Source organism: Oncorhynchus mykiss, chromosome 13 (assembly GCF_013265735.2).
Source record: "Oncorhynchus mykiss isolate Arlee chromosome 13, USDA_OmykA_1.1, whole genome shotgun sequence".
In the NCBI taxonomy this organism is placed as follows: domain Eukaryota; kingdom Metazoa; phylum Chordata; class Actinopteri; order Salmoniformes; family Salmonidae; genus Oncorhynchus; species Oncorhynchus mykiss.
The window spans coordinates 51,590,614-51,607,228 of NC_048577.1; the positions used below are offsets into that span (position 1 = coordinate 51,590,614).

At 42.7% G+C, this 16,615-nt stretch overlaps 1 protein-coding gene across 3 annotated transcripts; it reads right to left on the reverse strand.

The window, feature by feature from the left end:
• Positions 1 to 1,545: 1,545 nt before the first annotated feature.
• LOC110486749 (aldehyde dehydrogenase family 3 member B1) lies at positions 1,546 to 16,389 on the reverse strand. Of its 3 annotated transcripts, none has more exons than XM_036941454.1 (10): positions 16,294 to 16,389; positions 9,628 to 9,791; positions 9,074 to 9,187; positions 8,801 to 8,921; positions 8,493 to 8,578; positions 8,249 to 8,330; positions 7,660 to 8,052; positions 5,669 to 5,835; positions 5,383 to 5,482; positions 1,546 to 5,279 (listed from the first exon to the last, which is right to left on the reverse strand). In XM_036941454.1, exons 2-10 carry the CDS (start codon positions 9,787 to 9,789, stop codon positions 5,080 to 5,082), a joined length of 1,425 nt encoding a protein of 474 aa, XP_036797349.1. In that variant the 5' UTR covers positions 9,790 to 9,791; positions 16,294 to 16,389; the 3' UTR covers positions 1,546 to 5,079. The 3 variants fall into 3 exon arrangements, with proteins under 3 accessions (XP_036797349.1, XP_021414251.2, XP_021414250.2); XM_021558576.2 differs by lacking the exon at positions 16,294 to 16,389 and adding an exon at positions 10,613 to 10,999; XM_021558575.2 differs by lacking the exon at positions 16,294 to 16,389 and adding an exon at positions 10,714 to 10,998.
• Between the last annotated feature and the right edge of the window lie 226 nt (positions 16,390 to 16,615).

Here is a 16,615-nt window from a genome sequence, read left to right on the forward strand (position 1 = left end):
GCTGTTTTCTTTTGCAATATACAGAAGTCAGAAGTTTACATACACCTTAGTTAAGAAGTGTACATACTCAATTAGTATTTGGTAGCATTGCCTTTAAATTGTTTAACTTGGGTCAAATGTTTTGGGTAGCTTCCCACAATAACTTGGGTGAATTTTTGCCCATTCCTCCTGACAGAGCTGGTGTAACTGAGTCAGGTTTGTAGGTCTCCTTGCTCGCACATGCTTTTTCAGTTCTGCCCACAAATTTTCTATAGGATTGATGTCAGGGCTTTGTGATGGCCACTCCAATACCTTGACTTTGTTGTCCTTAAGCCATTTTGCCACAACTTTGGAAGTATGCTTGGGGTCATTGTCCATTTGGAAGACACATTTGCGACTAAGCTTTAACTTCCTGATGTCTTGATGTTGCTTCAATATATCCTCATGATGTTTTTGTATTTTTGTTTCATCAGGCCAGAGGACATTTCTCCAAGTGCAGTTGCAAACCGTAGTCTGGCTTTTTTATGGAGGTTTTGGAGCAGTGGCTTCTTCCTGCTGAGCGGCCTTTCAGGTTATGTCGAATATAGGACTTGTTTTACTGTGGATATAGATACTTTTGTACCGGTTTCCTCCAGCATCTTCACAAGGTCTTTTGCTGTTGTTCTGGGATAGATTTGCACTTTTCACACCAAAGGACGTTCATCTCTAGGAGACAGAACGCGTCTCCTTCCTGAGCGGTATGACAGCTGCGTGGTACCATGGTGTTTATACTTGCGTACTATTGTTTGTACAGATGAACGTGGTACCTTCCGCCATTTGGAAATTGCTCCCAAGGATGAACCAGACTTGTGGAAGTCTACAATTGTTTGAGGTCTCGGCTGATTTCTTTTGATTTTCCCATGCTGTCAAACAAAGAAGAACTGAGTTTGAAGGTAGGCCTTGAAATACATCCACAGGTACACCTCCAATTGACTCAAATTATGTCAATTAGTCTATCAAGCTTCTAAAGCCATGACATAATTTTCTGGAATTTTCCAAGCTGTTTAAAGGCACACTCAACTTTGTGTATGTAAACTTCTGACCCACTGGAATTGTGATAGTGTGTCAGTGAAATAATCTGTAAACACCTTTTTGGAAAAATGACTTGAGTCATGCACAAAGTAGATGCCCTAACCGACTTGCCAAAACTATAGTTTGTTAACAATATTTTTTGGAGTGGTTGAAAAACAAGTTTTAACGACTCCAACCCGAGTGTATGTAAACTTCTGACTTCAACTGTACATGCGACTTGTGTAAGCCTAGAGTGCCTCACTGTCAGTGACTAGGGGGATTTTGGAGATAAAGCCTCTCTTGTAAGAGTGAGTTTTAATCAAGTCATGATGGAAATGTTTAAAGAGTGGGATTTTGTCTCAATGATATTGAAAAGTTTGTCAGTCACCTTACATTCAAAAAGTTAGAGTAAAGCACTTGTTGCAATGACTTGCAAAGAAAAGCAACATGCTGGGATGAGGGAGAATGGGGCAATAACAGTACAATTGACACTTAAAGTATAAGCCAACAAATATATTCATGTAAAGTAAGGTTTTATTAGTTAATGTCTTCTGAACAAAACTTTTAAAATCAAAAACATCCACCACCTAATATGTCACACAGAGTCTAACAAAACCCAGTAAAATTGTTACATAAGACCGTTCTGTGAACTATACTAACCCCATGGTGAACAATGGGGGTCTTGTGCAACAGTGCTAAAAACCCTTTACCTCTCCAGACCCTGGTAGCCAGTGCATTTCAAAATCTGGGGAAACATTTCAATATAGTGGCTTCCACTCATCTATTCTGATCTGATCTGATGGGTCAAAGCAAGACGAGTGGATGAAGCAGGTTTAGACCATTGTGATGTAGCAGTGAACACAGAACTGAAACCACACCCTGGGTGGATTGCAATAGCGGCTCTCCTTCCCTTCAGCTGCAAAGATTTGAAAGAACAGGACAGGTGAAAGCCATTGGCATCTAAAAATTACTTTCACCTTTCTTCAGTTTTCCATTTCATGGTAAAGGAGAGGAGACAAGGGAAGGAAGCCAATCAAGACTTGAGATGCAGCCTGTGTCCCTCCCTTGAATAACCTGGTTAAACCAGAACCACAGGTAGCACCTCTTTCCCCCTTTCTCACAGCTCTTTTCTGCTGACTCAATGGCCCTATACAAGTACAGCCTTCTTTTCAAGTACTCAAACCAAACAGGCCCACTGAAACTGACTTGTGACAAACAGTTAATGGAGAGGGCACACTGCAGCACACAAGCCAAGCAATCCACAGGTTGTGTTAGCAAAAAGGAGTAACCCTATACAACAACTCTGTCACTTCCATTTCAAAATCTGGGGTTTGTAAGTTGGCCTGCTGGCTGTTTAGAAGCAGTAATCTAACATGCTCTGCTGCCGCTACTTCCTCCTTGACATGGGGGAAACGTTGTGTTGTACACTAAAGATATGGTGGGCCTGTTCAAACTATGCATTCCATGCCTCAAGTGCAATTTCATGTTATTTTTTCAGGAGGGGTGTTAGGCTAACATGCAGCTATCATGTTGTACACAGAAAACATGATCGACATGTTCCTACAAACTTTGTCTGTTGTAACGGTACATCAAACACACGTACGATATACAGGCAGTCAAAATAGAAATTATTTTCTCATTGCAAACATTGGCTAGTTCTTTTTTCAGCAACTCTTGCTACGATATGGCAGCATAACTATGACAATTATAATCAAATATAATTAACAAAAATGTGTGAAATATTTCCATTCGCACAAAAAGCTTATTGCTCTCAAATTGTGCACAAATTTGTTTACATCCCTGTTAGTTAACATTTATCCTTTGCCAAGATAATCCATCTGACAGCTGATTAAACAGCATGATCATTACACTGGTGCACCTTGTGCTGGGGACAATAAAAGGCCACTAAATGTGCAGTTGTAATCACAACACATTGCCACAGATGTCTCAAGTTGAGTGAGCGTGCAATTGACATGCTGACTGCAGGAATGTCCACCAGAGCGGTTGCCAGAAAATGTAATGTTAATTTATTTACCATAAACCACCTCCAACGTAATTTTAGAGAATTTGGCAGTACATCCAACCGGCCTCACAACCGCACGTGCAACCAGCCCAGGACTGGACAGCCGATTAACTGCAGAGTATTTGTCATAATAAAGCCCTTTGTGGGGAAAAACTCATTCTGATGGGCTGGGCCTGGCTCCCATGTAGGTGGGAATATGCCCTCCAGTCATGTGAAATCCAGAGATTAAGGTTTAAGGAATTTATTTAAATTGACCGATTTCCTTATATGAACTGTAAATCAGTAAAATTGTAAAATAATGTACGTGTATATTTTTGTTCAGTATAGTAGGCAGTAGTTGACAAACGATGCAAGAGATAATAGCACACGTGCACCACAGAATGAACTCGCCCATTGTCAGACTGAGGTTACCTGTCCGGATTCACACGCTCGGCTGCCTAGAGGTGGAACCCCTACTCATGCTGTACTTGCATGATCATTGAAAAGCGAAATAGCAGTTAGTAGGGCCTGTGTGTGGGAAAACACAGAGAGTTCCTATGCAAAACTCTAAGTGGGGAGTTGCATTATTTTTCCAGGAACTTTACTATTGTACTTCTCCTGTATTCTCCTACAGTACTACTACAATATGACAGTAACTATGAAGATTAGCCTAATCAGGGGTACTCAAGTACTATTTGAGAAGGTCCAGTCACACACACATTTCCGAAATGGTCCAGATGGATAATGTCATTTATCGATGTAGTAACAAACCCCCACCTCACAACCCATGCGACCTCAATCTGTTCACACCCATCTTGAAAATGTTGCAGTTTTATAGCTAATTTCCTGCAATTCTACACATTTTGTATGGGGCAAATATTATTTTTTGCCTTTTTGTATAGCAAATATTCTGCAATTCTATGCATTCTTTCATGTCCTGTGTGTTTATATGATACCAGGGATCGAAGCCCGACCGATCCGGTCCACTAGTTGAGTATGGGTGGGCCTACATCACACAAAACGCTGATAGTTTAATGAGTCCTGCTTGTGCAACTAAAATATCTGTTACAACCGAGAAGGTTGTTTAGCCTTCAAAAAATATTTTGGGGAATGTTCGATCAATTTACAGCAGTTATTTTATTTCAGCTGTTCAGAAACAAGGCAGAGATCATCATCATAGTCCAGAAGGGGTGAGTAAAGAGAGAAACGTAAAGGAAGGGGAGTGTGAGCAGCAGTTATGTAGTGTGCGTAAAATAACGTGCAGAATGTGACTCGGATTCTTAGTGGACAGGGCAGGCAACCTATACACAGCCAAGGCCCCCCAAAAAAGAAAGCAAGCCTGCTAGGCAGTGCATACAGCACTGCCCCACATGGCGTTGGTAGCTAATTTGAATATCCAAGTGTTTGTGCATCTCATTGGCTGAGCTGGCATGTCAGCGCTTTTTTCTTTATTTTTTAACCAGAGTACACCCAACCACTATTTCCAATCAGGCCACAGAGATAAGCTGTTTTTAACATCCTTAATCTTTTTACATTTTAGGTAAATTATTTAATAGAAATCTGGAACACTGGACAGATACTTTAAAAGGCCCAGTGCAGTAAAAAAAACGGTTTTATACATTCCACACTATGATGTTGGAATAATACTGTGAAAAATGATAATATCCTTTTAGTGTAAGAGCAGTTTATAAAGACTGCCTGAAATTTCAGCCCATTTAGGTGGGAAGGGACTCTTGGAATGCCTGGTGACAACTCCAGGCGGTAAATGAGTTAATAGACCAATAAAAGATCCAAACCTCTGCCAACAGCTAGTTTTCCCCTCCCCGCTCAGACAACTCCCAGGCAGTCCTAGCTAAATTCTTTCTTGACAAATTGCTCTTTGCTAAGAAGATGTTACTTGTTGGCCATTTTAATTGAAAAATCACAGTAAGGTACTTAATTGTTACCCCAAAAATGATTTGACATTGAGATAAAAACGGCTGCATTGGACCTTTAAGAAAAGCCCATCAGCTTTGGAAGTACAGTCAGGCACGCACCGGGTGCCACTCTCACATGACTGAGCAGCCTCCCCAGCTGTTCTTCTTGAAGGTGGTGGCCCAGCGCAACCAGCCCAGGTTGTAGTCGCTGTAGGGCGGGTAGCGCAGGACGTTGACCCTCTCCAGCAACCAGCTCCGGTTCATACAGCCCCGCCTGTGGCTGAATGTCTCAAAGCCCCAGCGGCCATGGTAGCTACCCATCCCACTGGCACCTGGAGGGTAGAGGAAGATGACAGGGCACCATGATCAGATCCATGTCTAGTGCTTTTCTTCTGATAATGACTACTTTATTTACATTGTCAGACACACACTTACCTACTCCTCCAAAGGGCAGGCCTGGCAAGGCCATGTGTACTATACCATCATTGCCGCAGAAACCACCACTACTGGTGTTGTTCAACACTGTGGTAACCACCTGACAGAGAGAGGGGAGGAATGTGCATTTCTTCCATAAGAGTGGAGCCACAGTGAAGGCAGAGGCAGCCATAGAACTAGATAACTTTAAACTATAGCTCTGTGGAGGACACCACCATGACTATAACATAAGAAAATAGATATGTGAAGAAACATCTATGTGCTGTAATGTAGGTCATGGTCTTACCGAGGTCTCGTCAGAGAAGACGTAGAGGGCCAGGGGTTTCTCTTGCCGGTTGATGTAGTCTATGCCCTCCTCCAGAGACTCTATGGTTAGGATGGGCAGGATGGGGCCAAAGATCTCCTCCTGCATTAGAGCATCAGACTCCTGCACGTCCACCAACACTGTGGGAGCTAGAAACACCACTTGATCAGCAAGAATTTGCTTCTACAGTGCCTTGCGAAAGTATTCGGCCCCCTTGAACTTTGCGACCTTTTGCCACATTTCAGGCTTCAAACAAAGATATAAAACTGTATTTTTTTGTGAAGAATCAACAACAAGTGGGACACAATCATGAAGTGGAACGACATTTATTGGATATTTCAAACTTTTTAAAGAAATCAAAAACTGAAAAATTGGGCGTGCAAAATTATTCAGCCCCCTTAAGTTAATACTTTGTAGCGCCACCATTTGCTGCGATTACAGCTGTAAGTCGCTTGGGGTATGTCTCTATCAGTTTTGCACATCGAGAGACTGACATTTTTTCCCATTCCTCCTTGCAAAACAGCTCGAGCTCAGTGAGGTTGGATGGAGAGCATTTGTGAACAGCAGTTTTCAGTTCTTTCCACAGATTCTCGATTGGATTCAGGTCTGGACTTTGACCTGGCCATTCTAACACCTGGATATGTTTATTTTTGAACCATTCCATTGTAGATTTTGCTTTATGCTTTGGATCATTGTCTTGTTGGAAGACAAATCTCTGTCCAGTCTCAGGTCTTTTGCAGACTCCATCAGGTTTTCTTCCAGAATGGTCCTGTATTTGGCTCCATCCATCTTCCCATCAATTTTAACCATCTTCCCTGTCCCTGCTGAAGAAAAGCAGGCCCAAACCATGATGCTGCCACCACCATGTTTGACAGTGGGGATGGTGTGTTCAGCTGTGTTGCTTTTACGCCAAACATAACATTTTGCATTGTTGCCAAAAAGTTCAATTTTGGTTTCATCTGACCAGAGAACCTTCTTCCACATGTTTGGTGTGTCTCCCAGGTGGCTTGTGGCAAACTTTAAACAACACTTTTTATGGATATCTTTAAGAAATGGCTTTCTTCTTGCCACTCTTCCATAAAGGCCAGATTTGTGCAATATACGACTGATTGTTGTCCTATGGACAGAGTCTCCCACCTCAGCTGTAGATCTCTGCAGTTCATCCAGAGTGATCATGGGCCTCTTGGCTACATCTCTGATCAGTCTTCTCCTTGTATGAGCTGAAAGTTTAGAGGGACGGCCAGGTCTTGGTGGATTTGCAGTGGTCTGATACTCCTTCCATTTCAATATTATCGCTTGCACAGTGCTCCTTGGGATGTTTAAAGCTTGGGAAATCTTTTTGTATCCAAATCCGGCTTTAAACTTCTTCACAACAGTATCTCGGACCTGCCTGGTGTGTTCCTTGTTCTTCATGATGCTCTCTGCGCTTTTAACGGACCTCTGAGACTATCACAGTGCAGGTGCATTTATACGGAGACTTGATTACACACAGGTGGATTGTATTTATCATCATGAGTCATTTAGGTCAACATTGGATCATTCAGAGATCCTCACTGAACTTCTGGAGAGAGTTTGCTGCACTGAAAGTAAAGGGGCTGAATAATTTTGCACGCCCAATTTTTCAGTTTTTGATTTATTAAAGTTTGAAATATCCAATAAATGTCGTTCCACTTCATGATTGTGTCCCACTTGTTGTTGATTCTTCACAAAAAAATACAGTTTTATATCTTTATGTTTGAAGCCTGAAATGTGGCAAAAGGTTGCAAAGTTCAAGGGGGCCGAATACTTTCGCAAGGCACTGTATATGCCTGATTAGTTACTCATATTTGAAATTAAAGCCACTTTAACAGCAAGGCTACCACCTCAACCTATTTCAACTTGCATTCACACCCACAAGGTGGCAGCAGTATACAAACCAAACTCAACACCACTGCCTGCATCTCATCGTCCTTTCCTGTACCCCCTAAACTCACCAATATACCTGTCCTCCTCACGGCTCTCCCCTCCGATCACCACCTTCCCCTTGGACTTCTCTAGCATGTCCATCAGGCGTCTCCAGTGGCGTGGGGTGACTATGCGCCCCATGTCCAGACTCGCTCCGGGGTCCGGCCCATAGAAGGTCCGCAGGGTCTCCCGGAGAGCGGGCAGTAGGGCGTCCCGGGTCTGGGTTGTGCAGAGGACGTAGTCAGGTGCCACACAGCTCTGGCCAGTGTTGAAGAACTTGGACCAGCACAGGCGCTTGGCGGCCTTATGGATGTCGATATGGCCGTAGATGAAGCAGGGGCTCTTGCCACCCAGCTCCAGGGTGACGGGGGTCAGGTGAGGCGCCGCCGCTAGCAGGATGGAGCGGGCCACCACCTGGGAACCTGGGGAGGAGATGGGGAAGGGTGAAGGGAAAGGAAGAGGAGAAGGAGTGTGCAAGAGTGTGCGATAGAGGTGATATGGCAGAGGTAAGATAAAAGGGGCATAAGGCCGAAATTTTAAAACACAAAACATACTAAAAAGAGGGATTGAGCTAATACATATTATTGGTCTAAGGAGTCCTCTCTGTTAGGCGTTTACCTGTGTAGAAGATGTGATCAAATTTATTCTTCAGCAATGACTTGGTGTCCTCTGCTCCACCACATAGTACTGCATAGCAGTCCTACAATAGCCAGATGGCAAAACTCAAAACATTAAAAACAAACAATAAGTGGGCAGGTATAGAGTAAATATGGCACTGTTGTCCTTCATTCCATCGATGATCCACAACAGGTAACAGAAGCAGGGGGAAATTAAAGCACATATAGGTGTGTGTGTGTACTACCTGAGACAGGTATTTGGGGATGAGTTCTGCCAGGAGTTGCTCGGTGGCCTGACAGATCTCTGACGGCTTCAGAATGGCACAGTTTCCTGGTTCACGACATCATGGAATACATATGTCATCGTCACAAAATCAAACCTAATCAACAATGAAATGCTAACAGAGTCAGCATTCACTTTACACATACATTACTGATAAGGCAACATTGGTGGTGGATGTAAAATGCTTTGAGCTACTGTTAAAACGCTATAAATCCAATCCCTTACTATTAACAAAGCCTCTAGGTATACAAAGGCATGATAGATGTGTACCTGCAGCAATTGCAGCAACCAAAGGTAAGAGAATAAGATGTAGAGGGTAGTTCCACGCCCCGATGATTAAAACTACCCCCAAGGGTTCCCTGCGTATGAAACAGTCATCCATCCTAGTGGCCTAGAACAAGATGGAGAGAGGAAAGTAGATGGTTGGACAATTATTACATAAGTCAGTAAAATAATATTCCAATTGTGTGTGTTTACATGTTGAGCCATAGTAAAAGGTGGTAGAGTCAAACAGTTGACAGTGAATGTTGATGGAATCTGTACCAGATTCTTGCCAATGTTGTATTCCGGCTGCATCCAGGTCCTGAGGTTTTCCATGGCGAAGTACAGGTCATTCAGGGTTATCTGAATCTCTGACAGGACCGACTCAAACTTGGGCTGAAGGGGGAGAGAGAGGGGAGAAGGTGAAATGATCGAGGGAGAGAGGGAACAGGACAACGAAAGATCCAAGGTGAAGAAAAAGGGACAGGGAAAGAGGATGGGGTGAAAGAGAGCGGTGACAGAGGAAATAATGAGAGGGGAGAGGGAGGCAGAGGACATGCAGAGTGTACGGCAGTCTGCGCGTGTCTGAGTGTACGGCAGTCTGCGCGTGTCTGAGTGTACGGCAGTCTGCGCGTGTCTGAGTGTACGGCACGGCAGTCTGCGCGTGTCTGAGTGTACGGCACGGCAGTCTGCGCGTGTCTGAGTGTACGGCACGGCAGTCTGCGCGTGTCTGAGTGTACGGCACGGCAGTCTGCGCGTGTCTGAGTGTACGGCACGGCAGTCTGCGCGTGTCTGAGTGTATAGCAGTCTGCGCGTGTCTGAGTGTATGCTAGTACCTTATGGAGGTCCTTGTGGAGAGCATCTTGTATCAGCTGCTCGTTTTCTTCGACCAGGGACAGAAGGTTCTGGAGCTGGGTCATACGGAACGGCTCTGGAAAGGTCACACCTGACCGGAATGTAGCCCTCAACCTGTCAATCACCTCGCTCTGGCTGGCCATCTCTGTCCACCCAACAGACAGACACAAAGTGAGTTAGCGGATAATGTCACCTGGTAAAACAGGATTGAGACACCACACAACCAAAATAACCAGTGATGAGAGAAGAGCCTGGCTATTGGACATTCACTTTGCCAATAGCAATATAGAGTTGTAAATTCCAGACATCAATGGCTGCTGGTCTTGGCCATTGTCTGACTAAACTTCAGTGATCTTTTAAAAACGCCCACATGAAGTAGCCTTGAACACTGTTTTATATTTTCAGTCAAGATACATTTGTTGCGCATTGAGAACACATGATGAATCCAGGGGTGTATTCATTATATTTTAACAGAAACCTTTTACCATTTAAGAACGGAACGGGAGGGACCTAGAAAAGTGTCCAATAGAAATTCTCGTTTTCGTTGCAAAATAGGTGTAATGAATAGGCCTACACCCAGGGCACGGCTTCATCTTTAGAACCACCTGGCTCAGGTCAAGTGTAGAAAATGCAAAAAGGCAGGCTAAGAAGGTAAGATGACAAAATATGCGGTCCGTTATATGGGCTATAAAAAGGTGAAAATCAGACCTTGATGCAAGTTATTCACGGTTTGTTGCTCACAGCTGTGTTACGGGTAATTTGAATGAACGCGGCAAAACCTTCAATAATTATGTGAACGCGTGGGCGGGATGTCAATAGTGACAGGCATGGATGATGCAACTTTAACATTTTAAACTAGAGTACCAAATTGTTACACATTAAAACAGTTTACGTCGGAAACCCTCTTTGTTAGGAAACTGTACAAGCTGCACTCTTTTCAGGATGGATGAAGTTGTGAAGTCCTACCTGAATTTTCCCGTAAATAGATGCTGATAATGAATAAAAATAAACTGAAGCCTAACAAAATGTTAGTCGGAATTTGAGGAAATTAAAAAGTTAAAACGCACCTGATTCTGCCCGAAGGTAGCCTAAATGGTCGTATGTTGCCCTTTCGAGCCACTCTTTAGACCGGTCTCTGAATTCAGATAAATCACATTCTAACTTGCCGGTGGCTTTGACTTGTTATGGGAACCCGAAGAAAGTGGCGCATTTCCGGGTGCTAGTGGTTTTCCTACCAACGCGGCTAGTTAATCTGGAAAGCAGAATAGACTTTTGGTAGAACTTGAAAAACAAGCCTGTAAACCTGTCTGGGGCTGAAGAAAAACATGGGTATCCATAGACTAAAGGCCCTTCAAATTAAACTCTGGACCTAAAGCCAGTTTCGCTGCTTAGTTTCTTATTCTATCCCCTCTAATCAGGGAATGATTATGATCAGGGACAACAGGTAGGATAAATGAATTATTAGGTACAACAAAAAACAGCAGTAGGTTAATCCAGACCTCATTGGGTAATATTTGAATATCCCTGGTATCAAATCAAATCCCTGGAATCAAATTCAGGTTCAAGTGGGCAGACTGTTTTAGTTGCCATACACTAGCCTACTGAATATAATGCATTGAGTATATTTATGTATAGACCATTATCTTGCAAGCAGTATTATTTCATTGTATGAATAGGAGATGTATACTCAAGAAAATATATAAATGTAACATGCATCAATTTCAAACATTTTACTGAGTTACAGTTCATAGAAGGAAATCATTTAATCGAAATGAATTCATTAGACCCTAATCTATGGATTTCACACGACTGGGCAGGGGTGCAGCCATGGATGGGCCTGGGAGGGCATAAACCCACCCACTGGGGAGCCAGGCCCAGCCAATCAAGAATGAGTTTTTCCCCACAAAAGGGCTTTATTACAGACAGTTATACTGTCAGCACCCCCTCTACCCCTCCTCAGATAATCCCGCAGGCGAAGAAGCCGGATGTGGAGCTCATGGGCTGGCGTGGTTACACAAAGTCTGCGGTTGTCAGGCCGGTTGGATGTTCTGATAAGTTCTCAAAAATGACGTTTGAGGCGTCGTATGGTAGAGAAATTAACATCCAATTCTCTGGCAACAGTTATGTTGGACATTCCTGCACTGCATGCCAATTGCACACTCCCTCAACTTGAGATCTGTGACATTGTGTTGTGTGACAAAACTGTACATTTTAGAGTGGTCTTTTATTGCCCCAGCACAAGGTCCACCTGTGTAACGATGATGCTGTTCAATCAGCTTCTTGATATGCCACACCTGTCAGGTGGATTGATTATCTTGGCAAAGGAGAAATGCTCACTAACAGGGATGGAAACAAACATTTTTGAGAAATAAGCTTGTTGTGTGTATCAAACATTTTTGGGATCTTTTATTTCAGCTCATGAAACACGGGACCAATACTTTACATGTTGAGTTTATATTTTTATTCAGTAGTAGATATCTTGAAGTAAACACACACGCCGGTCCTTCTCTCCTTTTCTCAGGTGTCTGTTTCTCTCACACCCCACCCATCTCTCTTCCCCTTTGTGACCCTCACAGCTGTGTGGCACCACGCTTGGTGAACTCCAGTCTGTCACCTGGGTGTTTCAGGGTCCCAGTTTAGCATCTCTGATGATTCAGATAGACAGTTTAAGTAGCTCAGGGACTGCAGGGACTGTTCCTATACACTTTCATGATCTAATTCTCACTACTTTGTTTCAGCTGAGGAGAAACTGCCTTTTTGCATAAGCCAGCTGGTGGCTGGTAACCATACAATGTTTCAACCACATGAACACAATTTCCATTTGATTTGACTAAATGGTGAGAATGATCAAATAATGAGAATTTAATCGCAATTTAATTTATATTATATACCTTGTTCACAGCAGTAGTACTTCAATTATTTAATATTGTCAGTCATTCACTGCCACTCATCACACATTATCATTGTTTGTGTTGGTAATGTATATAACAAAACTTTTCAAGAATTGCATAAAACAATGAGTTCTTAACCAAAATAACAAATTGCTCTTTGTGGTTTCTTATAGCTGTTCCCGGGCACCTCCCCCTAAATACTTTAGTGTATCTTGCTAACTGAACTTGTTTATAGGGGAGAGAGTTTAAGAATGTGTTTTTATCAGGCGTATCTAGAAAAATGAGCATTGGGCACAGTAGTTCAAAGCTACCCAAGCTTGACTTCTACCCAGGATGCACCTGCACTCTGGTAAAGGCATTTCCCTGATATAGCATCTTGATTAACCCTAAAAAGGACCAATATATCATTGTGAAAGTGCAGTAACACGTTTAAAAACAACACACTACAGTGATGTACTGCAGATGTGGGAGAAAATGTCAAATTATGATTTGAAAAAGTCATTGAGTGACGTTTAGCCATGTATTGGTTTGGTGACAGTTGCTGATCATTGGACATTGAAACAACGGGAACACATTTCAGGGTACAGTACTTCAGGATGTGAATGGTTAATTTTTTAAAATTAACTTGTTTTGTGTGTTATTTTAAAAAATACATTTGTAAGGTTTTTTCTGACTTTATTGAACAGATAGAGAGAAAGGATGACAGTTATGAAAGATCGAGGTTGTGCCAAAGGGCAGTAGGCCAGATTCAAAACTATGCCTTGAACGTATAAGACAACATACCACAATTTCTTATTGTTGTGAGAAATATCAAAATGTAATATGATTTATTATCATTTATTTAATTACTCTTCTAAATACATGAATAAAGGTTTGAATGAGAGATGTGAAAAAACACAGCTGTGGCTGGAGCCTGCAACTTACTTTACTGTATAAACATTACAGAACATGTTTGCTGATTGACAGTGATCGTTGATGTCTGGCTTTGTCTTAGAATTGATTGTCTTGAAAGCCTGTCACATGCAAAAAAAGGGTTATCACCCAACCATGATTGTCATGTAAGTTCTGTCTCCCAAGTCCTTCTGTGATGTTTCCTACCATGTGTGAATTGTCTTCCATCCTGAAAAGATGACAGGCAAACTACACCTCCTGGTCTTGCTGGGCCTCTGTAGTATGTACTCAATAATCTAGCAATTCATTGGAACAAGGTATTTTACGTATAGAGATAATTATAACATCCATTGATTTAACATATTAGTGATTTATTGTCTTCCTTCTCTTTTCTCTATTAGATATATGGTCAGAGTCTAGAGGACATTCCCTCCAGTCCAGTCCTGAAAAAGCCTGCAGAACCTCTCAGCCTCTCCTGTAAGGGATCTGGCTTTACCTTTAGTAGCTACAACATGGCCTGGATACGTCAACCTGTAGGAAGAGCACTTGAATGGATAGGCATTATATGAAGTGATGCTGGTGGAACTGTATATACAAAAAGTGTTGAAGGACGGATAGAAGTCACCAGAGACAATTCTAACAGCATGTTGTATCTGAAGCTGTCTGGTCTGAGAGCAGAGGACTCAGCTGTCTATTATTGTGCAAGAGAGGCACAGTGGTGTGAGTGGAGGATCTGTACAAACGCCCCTTAGAGAATCTAACTGGTAGCATAGTCAAGAGAGGGCAGAAGAGCATCAGTACAGCACAGTCAACAGACGGCAGTAGAGCATCAGTACAGCACAGTCAACAGAGAGCAGTAGAGCATCAGTACAGCACAGTCAACAGACGGCAGTAGAGCATCAGTACAGCACAGTCAACAGAGAGCAGTAGAGCATCAGTACAGCACAGTCAACAGAGGGCAGTAGAGCACAGTCAACAGAGGGCAGTAGAGCATCAGTACAGCACAGTCAAGAGGGCAGTAGAGCATCAGTACAGCACAGTCAGAGGGCAGTAGAGCATCAGTACAGCACAGTCAGCAGAGGGCAGAAGAGCATCAGTACAGCACAGTCAGCAGAGGGCAGAAGAGCATCAGTACAGCACAGTCAGCAGAGGGCAGAAGAGCATCAGTACAGCACAGTCAGCAGAGGGCAGAAGAGCATCAGTACAGCACAGTCAGCAGAGGGCAGAAGAGCATCAGTACAGCACAGTCAGCAGAGGGCAGAAGAGCTTCAGTACAGCACAGTCAGCAGAGGGCAGAAGAGCATCAGTACAGCACAGTCAGCAGAGGGCAGAAGAGCATCAGTACAGCACAGTCAGCAGAGGGCAGAAGAGCATCAGTACAGCACAGTCAGCAGAGGGCAGAAGAGCATCAGTACAGCACAGTCAGCAGAGGGCAGAAGAGCATCAGTACAGCACAGTCAGCAGAGGGCAGAAGAGCATCAGTACAGCACAGTCAGCAGAGGGCAGAAGAGCATCAGTACAGCACAGTCAGCAGAGGGCAGAAGAGCATCAGTACAGCACAGTCAAAAGAGGGCAGTAGAGCATCAATTTCCTGAGAACTAAAGCAACCAGTAAACCATCACCTGAACTACTATTAACATGAGCATTGTGCTATAGGCAAGAGTAGAAAGTTAGAAGTTAGAAAAATGTATGAAAGTTTCACTCCACAATATATACTGATACATTGTTTGACATTACAAAATGCAGATTTAAGAACCACAATGTGGACCATTCAGAGTTTTGAGACATTGTAGGTAATCATATACAAACATAGTACAGTATGTAATTTGGTATCAGCTATAATACATTATAAAACGGGTTGTTTGGATCCTGAATGCTCATTGGACAAGCAGCGTTCCAAGCCGTGCTGACAGTTCCATCTGAAAATGTTCCATCTGAAAATGATCACTGCACCTCCATAACAATATCATGTTCATGTTGCTGTCCTAATCATCTCTTATATTTATCTCAACTCGCACAATATTTCCCCTAGTTTCTAGCCCAACATTTAGTTTGGTATAGCGGGGGTTAATAGAAGCCTTCCTGTCTGCCTATCAGACCTCTGAAGATTTCTTTCACTTTTGAAATGTAAATTCCCCTGTAGAGAGAATGCATCAACCAATGGTTGTGTGCCACGTCATCGACTGTGTCATCGACAGTCGATGAGTCGATGAGATCCTATTAAATCACTAGTTCCTAATTCTATATAGATTTCTATAACATACAATGTGTTTAGCTGATAGGTAAAATACCTATCCAGGTTCTGTAATATTCGACAGGCATCAGCAACGCCTGGGCTATCACTTCGGGCTGAACAACGTCAGTAACCTGTGACTGTATTCAGCACATAACACGGCCTCTTGTACCTTACTGCTTAATTACATCATCTATACACATGTATGCAGAAACAAAACCAAGTACAGGCTATGTGAGGTGTTGAATCTCATTAAACTGTTTTCATTCATGACAGAAAGTATACATGTAAAAGGGCCTCTTTTAGTTTATTATTGATTTTTCTTAACTGCCTCATTGGAAACATGTCCTTTGAAAACTACTATACTGTTTTTGTCACCCATGACCTTAATGGAAACACTTTTCAATACATTCTTTCCTTGGGAAATGGATGTCTCTACAGTATATACCATTTAAATGAACCCACAATTAAATGAAATCATGAAGGTTATCAATATTTAGAAAATCATCATGTTCCCCACAGTTCCTCCAGTCCTTCAGTCAGTTATGTGTTTGAGCTATGACCTCCTGGTGAGGTCATGTGATAACGGACAACTCCTGGCCCTACCTATGAGCCCTACATTGACCACTGACCTCATTCATCAGCCCCTCCTCCATGACATCATGATGTAAATCCAGATCCCTCAGAGTTCATATTTACTTCTGTTCTCCTGCTGACTTGTTGTCTTGTGTGGAGCAGCTGAGTTCATATCTCCACCCTCAGTATGACAGGAAAACTCTCCCTCCTAGTGCTCTCTCTCTGTCTGCCCTGTCAGTTCTACTGTACTTAATCAGCTGATCTTAGTGAAATTCGTGAACATGGACAATGGATTTTTTAAAACACTCTTATCTTGCCTTCAATTTTCTGTTTTCCTTTTTTTCTCTAGCATTTCATTTTCTTTCTCTCTCTCCATCT